This window comes from Enhydra lutris, unplaced genomic scaffold (genome assembly GCF_002288905.1).
Source record: "Enhydra lutris kenyoni isolate GAN:26980312 unplaced genomic scaffold, ASM228890v2 scaffoldscaffold9, whole genome shotgun sequence".
Taxonomy (NCBI): Eukaryota; Metazoa; Chordata; class Mammalia; order Carnivora; family Mustelidae; genus Enhydra; species Enhydra lutris.
In genome coordinates, this window is record NW_019154093.1 from 5,162,545 (window position 1) to 5,175,634 (window position 13,090).

Genomic DNA, 13,090 nt, shown 5'->3' on the forward strand with positions numbered 1-13,090 from the left:
CTACATCTAGGTGCACATATTGAAAACGATAGCTCAAACTCATACATCCAATTCCAATCCAATTCTCTGGGTATATTCTAACTTTTGCTCTTGCCACATTTCTAACCCTCTTCTCTTATGGTGAGACACCTACCCTCTATTGTCCTTAATCCATTCACTTATTTGATCAGTCACCCATAGGGAACCATGTTCCCATCTCTACTGCCACTCCTCCCTTATGTGAATGCCCTGCTCTCCCATTTTGGAGTCTGATGGATCATCTGTGTGGATGCCTTCCCCACTCTTCTGGGGCTCCTACCCTACCCAGGTGTTTCCTCAGTTTGCTCAGAGCCTTGATACTCCTTGCCAGCCCTCTCTGTACAGATGTTGCCTTCAGTGTGGACCCCCTCTTTCTTCTAATGCCCACTTTGTTTTATCCAGTTTAACAGCTTCAGGACTGAATTGTTCAGGAAGGGAAGGGAAGGGAAGGGAAGGGAAGACATTCAGCTCTCCTTTTATTTATTTCTTATTTGGAGTCTGTGTAGTCTAGACTTTTATCCTGGAAGCAGATGCTTTCCAAAATTTATTTCTATTTCCTAAACTACATGTTTCCAAGGGCATTTTCCTCTGTAATTCAAATCCGATTATCTCATTAAAAAATACTGCAGAATCTTGTTCATAGCTCTTCTTAAGGTACTTTTCTACCTATTAGTCCTTAAATTTATTTAAAGATAATGTTTGCCTATAGAAAGGCAGACATTCTTTCCCCACACCAGTCCCACTCCCCCAGTCTCTGCAAATGTACCTTCTTCTTTTTCTTTAGTTCTTATTACAAATATTACTTTTTGACAGGTCTTCTGCAATTATTCTACATGAAGCAGAGTTCCCCACCTTTTTGTCTGCCATCTTATTTGTTTCCTTCATAGCAACTTATTATAAATTGCAAAGATTGCAGTTGTCTGTTTGCTATTTCTCTCTCCTCAGAGGAAGAAAGCTTTATGGGGAGCAGGCATTTCATAGAGCAGGAAAGCATGAATGGTCAATGAAGATATAAAAGGATGCTCACCTCATCATTAACATGGTAAGAGTGAGATGCTATTGCAGGGTTATAGGGTAGCTCTATTTTTAATTTCTTAAGGAATCTCCATACTGTTTTCCAAAGTGCCTGTACCAACTTGCATTCCCACCAACACCCAAAGATACTGATGTAGTGAAAAGAAGGGCCATCTCTACCCCAATGTTCATAGCAGCAACGGCCACAGTCACCAAACTGTGGAAAGAGCCAAGATGCCTTTCAATGGACGAATGGATAAAGAAGATATGGTCCATATATACTATGGAGTATCATGCCTCCATCAGAAAGGATGAATGCCCAACTTTTGTATCAGCATGGATGGGACTGGAAGAGATTATGCTGAATGAAATAAGTCAAGCAGAGAGAGTCAATTATCATATGGTTTCGCTTATTTGTGGAGCATAATGAATAACATAGAGGACATGGGGAGATGGAGAGGAGAAGGGAGTTGGGGGAAATTGGAGAGGGAGACAAACCATGAGAGACTGTGGACTCTGAGAAACAAACTGAGGGTTTTGGAGGGGAGGGGGGGTAGGAGGTTGGGTGAGCCTGGTGGTGGATATTAAGGAGGGCACGTATTGCATGGAGCCCTGGTTGTGGTACATAAACAATGAATTCTGGAACACTGAAAAAAAAAAAGAGTGAGATGCTATTTCATGCATCCATCATATTGGCAAAAATTTAAAAATCTGATAAAATCCAGTGTTTGTAAGATGGATCCAGGAATAAAGTCAAGCTTTCCCAATTCCAGCTCAAATATATGTAATGCTCTGCAAACTGTAATATGGAGGATTATTCTATAGATGAGCACAAGCCCACAGAGAACTTTAAGTTTTTCAATCCTGCTTCCACTATAACAAAAATGTAAAAGTATCCAGATCCATAACTTTGGACTCTTAGAAGAAAATTGGCTGTTGATAAGGACAAATGCACCCTGAATCGTTCATGCTCCTCCTGCTTCAATTCTCCAAAAATTCACTTGGGCTCAGTACTTCCTGTGAGGTCAACAGAGGCCCTGGATTCCTTTGGAGTGGGACAACCCTCTAGAAGGTGCTACAGGACAAGCAGGGGAACCCAAGTAAGTGGGTAACCAGTGGGTTTATGTGAAAGAGTAGAATGAGAAGCCTTATCCTCTTGCCTCTAAGCTTGGACTGGGCACCAAGGATCAGTGCCATGTGCCTCTCTTCCAGTGTGGAAGAGGAGGAAAATTTACATGTATGGAGGTTTGTGTTGGGGGATATCGCATAGGTTAACACATTTAACTCTTATAATTCTGAGGACACTGAGGCTGAGAAGCTGTGTCACTCATTCAGAATCACACAACTGGGAATGGTAGAACCAGGGATCAAGCATGGCCCTGATTTGAGAGTACAGTGCTTCCCTCCCTTGCCAGGCTTCCATACTGACCAGAGAAGGCTATGGCGAAGATCCCACCCATGGCTGCATCACGGTGGAACTTGAGCAGAATCTGGTTGGACGAGCTGTGCAATGTTTTCTTGGCCAAGCTCCGGCTGAAGACTCCAAGCTGTGGAGCTGTCTGCTGTGCCCCATCCCTGCAGGTAGAAAAGAAGGTTCTGGTATGTCACAAGTCACCATAGCTGCCTGCTTTGCCTCTCCTTAACAAAGGCCTGGAGTGGGAGGCTGTGACTCTTCTTGTGCCCAACACTGTCTTTCTCCAATGCCCTGTGCACCTCCTTCTGTTCTCTCCCAACTCAGTCTGCCAACAGAGCTGACAGAGTTGGCAAAGCACACACTGACTCCTCGTTCACCTGATTCTTCACCAGACTCTGTAATGGGCTCCTGGGGGTAACAGTCTCAGCCGAGAAGCAGGAGCCACTGGGCAGGTTCTCTCAGTCTGAGCAGCAGTAGGATGGGGCTGAGGAAGATGGGCAGGAAGCTCATGCTGCTATCCAGGCCAGCCCCACTTCCTTGTCTCCAAGCAGAGACATACCCAGGTTGCCTTTCTAGGCAAAGGCTTTCTTCCCTGGGGATGTATCTAGTCCCTCCTATCTGTTTTTAATTGCAGTCTGTAAAGGAAACTAGAAATTAACCCAGGATAGTCTGATTACACTTATTCAGCCCTCGGAATTTTGGGAAAAGACTCCCACTATCCCCTGCTGATTCCTAGAATGGCAGTAACCCCTAAACAAAAGAATACTTTAATTATACATTTGTCCAAAGATTCAGTGGTTTGGGAGGAACTGTCTAGGAGACTACACTTATTGACTCGTAATTCATACTCCCATTGTAAAGTCACCCAAGATATTCTATCACTCAGAGCAGAACTGTCAATCTGGTAACCACTAGGCCCCATGTGGCTCTTTACCTTAATTAAAATTAAATAAAGTTTAAAAACCAGTTCCTCAGTCCCTCCAGTCACATTTAAGTACCCAGTGGCCACTTCTAGCCACGGGCAACTGTACTGGACAGCAGTTTGTTTCTATTACTGCACAACATTGTGTTGGACAATACTGGTTCAGCATGAGATGACCAGTGGGACTTCACAGAATTCTACCCCAAAACTCTTTCATTAGTCTGGGTAGCTTATCTTAGGTAAATGTAGAATTTTGGTTTGGACTCTTGAAAAAATGAGAAAAGTTTGTGTATCTACAACCATTCCTATTCACACACCCACCCATTGGTGCTGACCCCAGTAGCACTCCGGGTTGGACCACTGTCCTCCCATCCCTCTCCCTTCAAGGAGTCACAGAGGGTAATTGAAACTGAGCCTTCATTTACTATGTTTATTCAAAAGCCAGGAAGCTGACCACCATTTACAACCATTCAGCTCTTGGTTTTCTGACAAAAAGCTGAATAACCCAGTTTAGAACCCAGCTAATGCCCCTAATTGGCTGTCGACATGGCAGCTAGCCCTACCAGACAGTGATGAAGTCTCCAGAGGGCTCTGTCTGCAGCAGGCTGAGGTTGAGGCGGATGCCATGACCAATGGGCACGGTGATCAGCCAGACACAGTCCTGGGAGCTGGAGTATGGACTGGGGAAGCCAGGGGAGTACACAGTGCCATTGGAAGAGGTGATATTCCCGCCACAGGGGACTGCCAGGGAGGGGACACAAACACAGATGAGTGTGGGAGATAGACCCTTCCCCACCCACCAAAAAAAAATTCCCTTATGAATCCCTTATGAAGTGCCAGCGCCCAGGACAAATTACCCTGTCCAAGAAGGTCAGGCAGGATAGGGAGAGGCGATGGGGCTGAGGATGACTGTGCATTAGTTTCCTGCACCAGTCCCAGCACACTCCCCATCTGGCCCCTGATCTTCAGTGCAGGTGCCTCTGTCAGCCAGCCTCAGCCCCCCGGCCCCCCTACTCTTCCTGTGGATGAGACCTGCCCAGAAGGAAGGAGCACTAAAGCTCTCCCTTCCTAGGAATGGAGTGGAGGACAGATATCACAGTCAGGGCTGTAGTACTATTGCTGGGATAAGCTATGAAATTATGAAACTATTTCTTTTTCTCATTTTATTTGCTCTAAGATTCTTAGAGTGGTATTTTTTTTAATTTTCTTTTTTTTTTAATTTTTAAGAGATTTTTTTATTTATTTGACCAAGAACAAGAGCACATGAGAGAGAGCACACAAGCAGTGGGGAGGAGAGGGAGAGGGAGAAGCAGACTCCCCACTGAGCAGGGAGCCTGATACGGGACTTGATCCCAGGACCTTGGGATCATGACCTGAGCTGAAGGCAGATGTTTAACTGACTGAGCCACCCAGGTGCCCAGACTGGTACCTTTGGTATTGACCTAAGAGATAAGGATTCTGGTGATGAAGCTAAGGTTGGGTTCAAATCACGGCTGAACCATTTATTAACTAGATGACCTTAGACAAGAGTTTACTCTCTTCCTGCACCTGTAAAATGGAACTAAGAGCATCCCCCTTGAGGACTGTGGGGGCCCTTAGGTGAACTGATGCATGTAAAATGTCCAGCCTGGCATTTAGCTCACAGAGAAGGCATTTGTGGCCTAGATCTTATCCTCTCTCCCTATTTCTCTGTCCCCCAAAAGTGACACCCAATTTTAGGCTCACTCTGATCTAGGCTTTGGGTAAGGGGATGGAGAGGCCTTGAAGTCTCCATAATGTTCCAATTTAGTCATCAGGGAGGGAAAAAAAAGGACAAACAAACAAACAAACAAAAAACCAACTCCAGTCCAGAATAATGAGTGCATTTGGCTGGCACAGGCAACAAGCAGTCATCTGGATGGTGAGCAGACCAGGGTGAAGAGAAAGAATCCAAATGCCTCCAGGCAGAAGGTAGGGTTCCCATGAATGCATATGCATCCTGAGAGGGGTCTGTAGGGACATACCATCCCTCCTACAAACACTGAATATCCACTCTGTGTCAGGGTCAGGCACAGCCTGGGGAGACCAAGGGGAGCAAGGGTACCAAGGCACGTGGTTTTGTTCACAGCCCACTCACTGGGATACAGCTAAGTCAACTGGCCTCTGTAGATGCCAGAGTAGGGGGGACATGTCGTCAACATGGAATGCAGCAGGAGCGACAGGGGAGCCCCTCACCTGGTCTTGTGAGGGTAGGGAAGGATTTTTGGTGTTGGTCCCATTTAGACAAGGCTAAGTAGACAAGGCAAGAGAGAGGAGCGATGTTCCGTGAGGGAGGGACAGCGTGTGCTAAGAACTAGATGCAAGAGAACATGGTGCCCTGGGACAGCTAAAGCACTTCAGCTTAGCTGGACCTAAAAATCCGTTAGAGTGGAGAATACCCAGAGGTATGCAGGCCCGGAGGGACATGGGGCGCTACACGAAGGGGTGTGGAATTTGCCCCAAGGGAGATGGGGATGCCTTGCTGGCATCTGAGCAGGGGAGGGTCTGGAGTGTGTTGATGGCTTGGAAGTCTCACACTGCCTACGCTGTGAAAACTGGATTGAGTAGTGCATGACCAAAGGCTGGGAGACCGGCGAGGAGCCTTGTCCAAGTGGTGGTGGGGCTAAAGGCAGAGGCAGTGGATGGAGAGAAGTGGACACATCTGAAAGGTAATCAGGATGTAGAATTATCAAGACTCGGTGAGTAAGTCAGATAGGCGAGAGGGAGGTGCCAAATAAGGGCCAAGTTACCATGTGACTAGAGGTGCCCTTCACTAATGAGGACTTCCCATGCGCAAAGATGATGACTTTAATTTTGAGTATATTAGGATTTAGATGCCTCTGGATAAGTGAAGCTCTTTAGTAAGTATTGGATATACAGGCGTAGATCTCAGGAAAGAGATTAAGATTACAGCATCTTCCCTTCTGATGGGTTGGCTCTTTCCAAGGGCTGAGTAGGTATTCCCTTGGCTGTGGCCAACTTCTCCTCCAGGTGCTCCCAAGCTTGGGCCCAGAGGTCTGTCCCCAGGACTCTTTCCCTGGATAGGGTGGGTCCCTTCCATATGAAAACAGGATGGACAAGGTTTGCCTAGACTCCCCCGCATGGGTGATTCCAGGGAGCATGGGAGTACTCTGAATCAGTCTCCTTAGGAAGAATCACCAGGGATGAGGGAGGGACATACCTTCACACCTGGGTAGAGGGTGGTCCCAGTTCCGGTTGGTGCCATGTTGACATGTGAGGACAGGGTGGCCAGTCAGTTGATATCCTGGGAGGCACTCGAAGGTCACTGATTGTCCAACATTATAGCCAGCTCCCCTCACAATGCCATTGGCAAAGGGCTCTGGGTCTGGGCACTCTTGAAGTTCATAGGCTAGAAGAGATCAGGAGAGAAGGTCACTTTATTCTCTCTGGACATTTTCTCCTTAACCAGACTATAGAAGCATCAGAGTTCACATGGTGTAAAGCACCAAGACTTGGACTCAGATGGACCCTTGTCATTTACCAGTTGTTGGCTCTGGGCTAGACATTTAACATTTCTATGCCTCAGGTTTTTTATTTAGAAAATTGTTACTGGGAGGATTAAGTGGGCCAATATATGCATAGCTCTTTGCGGAGTCCTGGCACACAGTAAGAGCTCAATAAATGTTACCTGTTATTACTGTCTCTGTGGGAAAAGGAGGCTCAAGGAAGACAAGGCTATGTTGAACCCTTGTTCGCTGAGCACCTGCTTGGGGCTGGGCATTGACCTCAGTTCTTTCACATGGATCATCTCATTTAACCATAACAACCAGGTTCTAGATCACAGACACAGAAAGCAGTCAGGGAAGGACCTGAGTGGGGTCTTTCTGACTGTGAGAAACACTAACCTTTCAAGACAGAGGAACCTGGTGGAAGTAAGCCAAGCCTGAATGAAAAGGAATGTGTGTGCCTATAAGACAAGGAAGCCTCTCCAAAGAGCAAGAAAGCTGTTTCCGTGAGAATGGGTGAGCCCAGCTCAAAAAGGAGACGCCTTCATGGAAGTACTAGAGACATGTCTGACAGAGAGAGGTCACCGAGGGGTTTGCTGAGCATGTGCACAGAGCACAGACTGATTAATCGGATCCACAGAAAAAAGAACAGCTGTGCGGCCAGAGTCAGGCCCATCCTACACAGGAAATTGGCAGTGGGGTAGACGTAGCGTTCCGAGAGTGGAAATTCTCAGTGGGAGTTGAGATCAAATGAGCGCTCCATGGAAGTGGATGCATTCATTATGTGTAATAACAATATAAATAACAGTGATCACGAAGCCAACATTTCCGAAGCCCGCCCTCTGCGACTGTGCCTGTGCCTGTGTTGTGTATTTCCACTCACTGTCTCACTGCGGGAGGTCTCAGCGGGAGGAACCAGGCAGGTATCACTGGCAAATCATCAAGGTCACTGGGTGTGTCAAAAAAAATCAAGCAGCTATAGCAGGAGCGGGCAGGCTGGTCCGCCAACGGAGACACGTGGCCCTGTCAGCAGCAGCGGTTTGGGCAATCTGGAAAATTAAGGTCTTAGTAGAAAAGCAGGGAACTACTGCCCAGGGAGCTGACTGAATGGATGGGCTAGGCCTCTTATGAGAAACCTCAGGGGGAAGCTGCAGACCCAGTGATGGTGAGTAGCCAGAAGAGAGTGGCTGCACATCAGAAGCCGGGAGCAGCCTGATAGAGAGTCCCTTATAGGACCTGTCTCATACAGAAAGAGCTGAGCTTTTTAGAAAAAGAGACATTTAAGGGAGAGTACCTGGACTGTTTTCAAACTGAGAAAAATCTCAGAGCCTGTTTACCTGGAAGAAGCTTCGAAGGGAGAAGTTGGGCCTATAGGCAGAGATGAACTCTAAAGGGCAGAATCATTAGCTTTCCTAAAGAAGGGCTCCTGGGTTTGTCGCAGATGGAGATGCTATGGTGGGAACAGATACAATTTTTAACAAAGTGCCACAATTGCAAATATTAATATTATTAAAATTATTAAAACATTCATATTATTAAAATATGAATAATGATGCCTAACATTTTGGAACAATTATGTGTCTCATTTTGCTAAAAGGTCTTTATAAACACGATATCCTGAAAAGTTTTAATGATATAAAGTTAAGCCTGTCCAACTGAGAAGCCCGGTAAGAGTGGCATAAGCTGTTAATAACAATTTTATGGGAATGTCTACCTGAGAAGAGAGAAGAGAACTCCAGCCTAGGAAGTTCAGAGTGTCTAACGGAAGAATTCTGAGAAAAAGTAAGGAGTTGGATTTCCTCAGAGAAAGTTGTGGGACTGCAGGGAGACGGGCCTGCACAATAGAAATGTCTCAGTGGGGACAGGTGGCCCTTTTGGAAACAAGTCTTTTCATAAAGGAAAACCTGGGGTGAGTGGTCAGAGCTTGTGTATAAGGTACAGCTCCGTAGGGCTAAGGAGGGTGTAAGTAGGCAAGTTGGGCAGGGAGAACTATTTGGTTTGTCATACATTAGGAGGCCTCTGTGGGAGGATCTGGGTCTCTCACATCAGAGACAACCCAGTCCCAGGGGTGGGGACCACCACAGACGGAGAAGCCTAATGGAAGTCCAGGTCAAGCCTGAAGGGGAGCAGCTGCCCTGACACCAAGTGTGGGCTCATAGGCATCATTATGTCTGTGGAGCTCCAGCAGGCACTGAGGGAGTAGCTGGGCCGGTGACCTGAGGGAAACCTCAAGGAGAACACCTACCAAGTCATGAAGGTAAAATGTGAGTGGAAGTAGGTGGGCCCACCATAGAGTAGACACCTCTGGGCCTGTCATACAGTTGGACCAACTCCTAATGGAGGTGTTGGGCATCCAAAGGCATATCTAGAACTCTGTTGCCCTTGGGCCTAGCTTCCCCCAGCAAGGGAACATCCTCAAAGGAGGAGTGGGCCTCTGAACATGTGAAGCTCCAGCGTGAGTAATGGGCACGTCACAGAGAGGATGGCTGGCCCATGGTGTTGGCCTGTGTCTTGGAAGCCTCAGTGAGTGTGAGAGGGGCTGAGCTCGAGACCAGGGCTCTGTGGAAGTAGGTAGGTCTCTTCTACAGGGAGAAGTCAGTGAAGTCCAAGGAACTCAGGGAGAAAATTCTTATAGGGACAAGTTGGCATATCATATGGAACACAGTGAGTTTCTGTTCCCATCACATGGACTCAGTGGGCAGGGCTGTGCCCATCATAGAGGTGAGGGCACAGTGTATGTGCGTAGGCCCCCAAGAAGCTGCCTATGGTGTCATATGGTGGTGTCATCAGTACTTGGATTTATCCAATAGGAGGAGCCATGGGGAGAGCACGTGGGCCTGTCAGAGGCGTTGCGAGTTGAATTGTGCCCCCTGCCCAAATTCATACGTTGAAGTCCTAACTCCTAGTACCTCAGAATGTGACCTTATTTGGAGAGAGGATCTTTGCCATTTCACCTAAATTGAAATGAGGTCATTAGAGAGGGCCTTAATCCAATTTGACTGGTGTCCTTATAAAAAGGGCAAACTTGGAGACATATAAGGATTTGAAGCCAGAGATGGGGGTGATGTTTCTATAAGCCAAGGAATTCCAGACTGCCAGCAAACTGCCAGAAGTGAGAACAGACTCTCCCTCACAGCCCTCCAGGAGGTCAACCCTACTGACACCCTGATTTTTGGGACTTCAGCCTCCAGAACGGTGAGAGAAGAAATGTGTGCTGTTTAAGCCCTCCAGACCATGGTACTTGGTTACCACAGCCCTAACAAACTAAGATGCAGGAGAAGCCCGAGAGAGGCTTGCATCTGCCTCAGCAGGAAATGCTGACCACATAATGTGGGCCTGAGTCTCTCCTGTGACAGAACATGGCCGTCTGATGTATCATGATGTATCTGACAGCCCACACCACCCGCTGAAACTGTGTGTGCTTAACAGGCACAAACACTCTTGGTTAGGGCTGGCCTCTGTGACAAGCCCACAGACTGCGTCACTGGGTGAGGCAGCTTTGTTATTATCAGGAAGGAACCAGCACTCTCTGGTAAAAGCACTGCTTCTCCCCAGCACTTCATTGGTGTGAGAGGCCCAGCTCCTCCTCCTGAGGTGACCCAGGTCGGGGCAAGCCTAGCCAGACCAGCCAAAGCTCCTTCTGAGGAGGCAGTGCCCGTGTAACTGGTCCAACGGTGCCTACCTCATAGAATAACCCTTGAAGGCTTTCCCTAAATGACAAACCCAAATCCAGTAGTCACCTCTGACAAGGGATGAAAGAGCCAAGTATCAGAGCATTATGTAAATAGAGCATTCTATAGAATTATATAAGAAACACAACCAAAAATTTCATGAAACATTATATATCCTCACAGATACCTATAACATATGTATATTAACATGTGGAAAAAGATCGGGAAAGATCATGTTAAAGCAACAGTGATTACTTTTGGGAAATAAGCCTGGTTTGGAAGCTGTAGACAGAGAAAGCTTGGCCTTACCTGTAATGCTTTAATTTCTTCCTTCCCTTTGTCCTTCCTCCCTCCTTCCCTCCCCCGTCTCTTTCTTTTTAACAAGGTGTGTTTGTGAATATAATCAAAAATTCACTTTAAAAAAGAAAATTGCAAAAGCAGTATTTTTAGTATGATACAATTTTGGTTAATATATAATAATAGAGTTACATCAACATATGTACAGAAAAAATGGGGAAAACAAACTTAAAAGTTGGTTATCTCCGCATAAGGTGGGGTTGGAGATGGGATTATATGGGAAAATTTTGACTTTCTATGATGTACTCACAAAAACATCTATAATGATTTAATTTTTTATAAGCATGTATTAGATTGGAAAAAAGTCCAAAATTATGAAAAAAAAAAGTTGGTGGAGGAATCTGGAAAAAGAGTTTAGCACAAATGGTTCAGTCAGTCACAGTAGGGAGGCATCCGAGGGAGATGTTGGGCCTACCTAGGGCCACGGCATATAGTGGCACAGATCGGGAACAATCTGCACAGCCCCAGGTGATGGCCCCTCACACAGGAGAAGGGAGCGGATTGGGTTTGTTCCAGGGAAAGTGTGCCAGGAGGAGGGGGTCCTATCACAGGATTTCACCTCAGCAGGGCAGAGCCCCAGTGAGCATAGTCAGGAAACCCTGTGTGGGAGTTAATGGGCTTATCTCATTGTGAAGGCTCAGCTGGGCGCTCCTGGGTTGTTACCAGAATCCTCCATCACGAGATAAAAGGAGCTTTGCTGAGGGTAATTTGGGCCTGACACTTAGGGGAGGATCCAGAGAGACTAAGTAAGCCTATCAAGGCTGAGGGGAAGTGGCCGACTGGCCACTCAGGGATGTCCTATGGGAACGTTCAGGGAAAACTGTTGGCAGTTGGATCTGGACGGAAGGCCTCCAATGGTGCTGTTGGGCCTTAATCCTGGAAAAACCTTGTCAAAGGGGTTAGATATCTTCATGGGGCTGGAGAGATATGCCACCAAAGGGGAGCCTGCGTCTATAGGCCTGCCCGCCACCCCTCAGCCCTCCCTGTGTTCTCTCTTCCCCTATGTGGAAGGCTGGGAATACGGTGGTTGTGGGTAAGAGAAGGGGATGGGCAGGAGGGAATGGGCAGAAGGCTACGGGCACTCTGGGTCCTTACCCTGATACTCCAGCTTGAATCCTGGCCGGTTCTGGGAGTGGTCACTGTGGAAATACACAGTGGTCTCGTGGGATGTGGAGAGTAGGGAGCCTGGAAGCTCGCTACCACTGAATCTGCCCATCATGCGGCTGGTCTCGTAGGGGCCATTCCGGATCTCTATGAAGTCATGGTTGGGCTCGGTGGAGAAGTTCAGGAACTGGATGTGAGCCCCTGGGAGCAAGATAGAGGCAGACAGTGCCCAAAGCAATAGAGTCCTGCTTCAAACATGTGGCCTCATGGAAGCCTTTTCTGCCAGACCTTACGCATCCCTACTACTGGCTTCCCCCTCAACCGAGATTGCCAGAACACAGTTCGGGGAGACACCATCCAATCCAGTCTTTTGTCTTGAGGCAGGTTTGAACTTAAAAATACATTATTCGCTCAGAATGAAGGGCATCATTCATTCCAGAGCTCTGTTCCGAGTCCATTTTATTTTACTGAAAACAAAGCTCAGGGCTAACCATTGATTTGTAGTTCCTAGCCCTACTAGCAATACAAAGATAACTTTGCTAAAATAAACTTTTTACTTAAAAATATCACCACTTAAAAATAACTATACTTAATCAAAAGACATGACTTCAGTACTGGTATCTTCTAGAACACTTATGATAATTCAGAAATTAGAAAAATACATTGTCAGTGAAGTTTATGCTTTGGGATCTTACTGGATTAATCAAGATCTCCTAACAACCGGACAGGTTAAATGGATCTGATTAAGCCCTTAACTTACATAGTGATATACTCTGCAGAATGGAGATGGGAAGATTGGTATTTGTTTATAGCTGAGACTTCCCTAAATTATATTGAGGAAATGTATTTATTGTGCATAGGAAAATGTCCATTATGTTAATTGTGAAAATCTAATTGCAAAGTAGTATGTACTATATAATTCTAATTTTGGTATTAAAAACCCAGAAGAATGTTCATTGATATGAATATCTGATTCACTAATAATATTTACTGAGGATTTGCCGTGCATCAGGGCTGTGATAGGTACTGCTCAGGGATGAACAATATCTATCAGGCCCTTGTCTTCACGGGGGTTACATTTGAATGGTGAGGACTAAGCTATAAG

General features: G+C 46.5%; 1 protein-coding gene across 1 annotated transcript in view; it reads right to left on the bottom strand.

Moving 5' to 3' along the window:
* LOC111143057 (CUB and Sushi multiple domains 2) overlaps positions 1-13,090 on the bottom strand; it is a 614,630-nt gene that overhangs the window by 84,214 nt on the left and 517,326 nt on the right. The window contains exons 41-44 of the mRNA XM_022496499.1: positions 11,977-12,186; positions 6,568-6,756; positions 3,932-4,109; positions 2,462-2,607 (exon numbers count right to left, since the gene is read on the bottom strand). Of these exons, the coding sequence (XP_022352207.1) occupies positions 2,462-2,607; positions 3,932-4,109; positions 6,568-6,756; positions 11,977-12,186 (723 nt within the window). The remainder of the gene's footprint in view (positions 1-2,461; positions 2,608-3,931; positions 4,110-6,567; positions 6,757-11,976; positions 12,187-13,090) is intronic.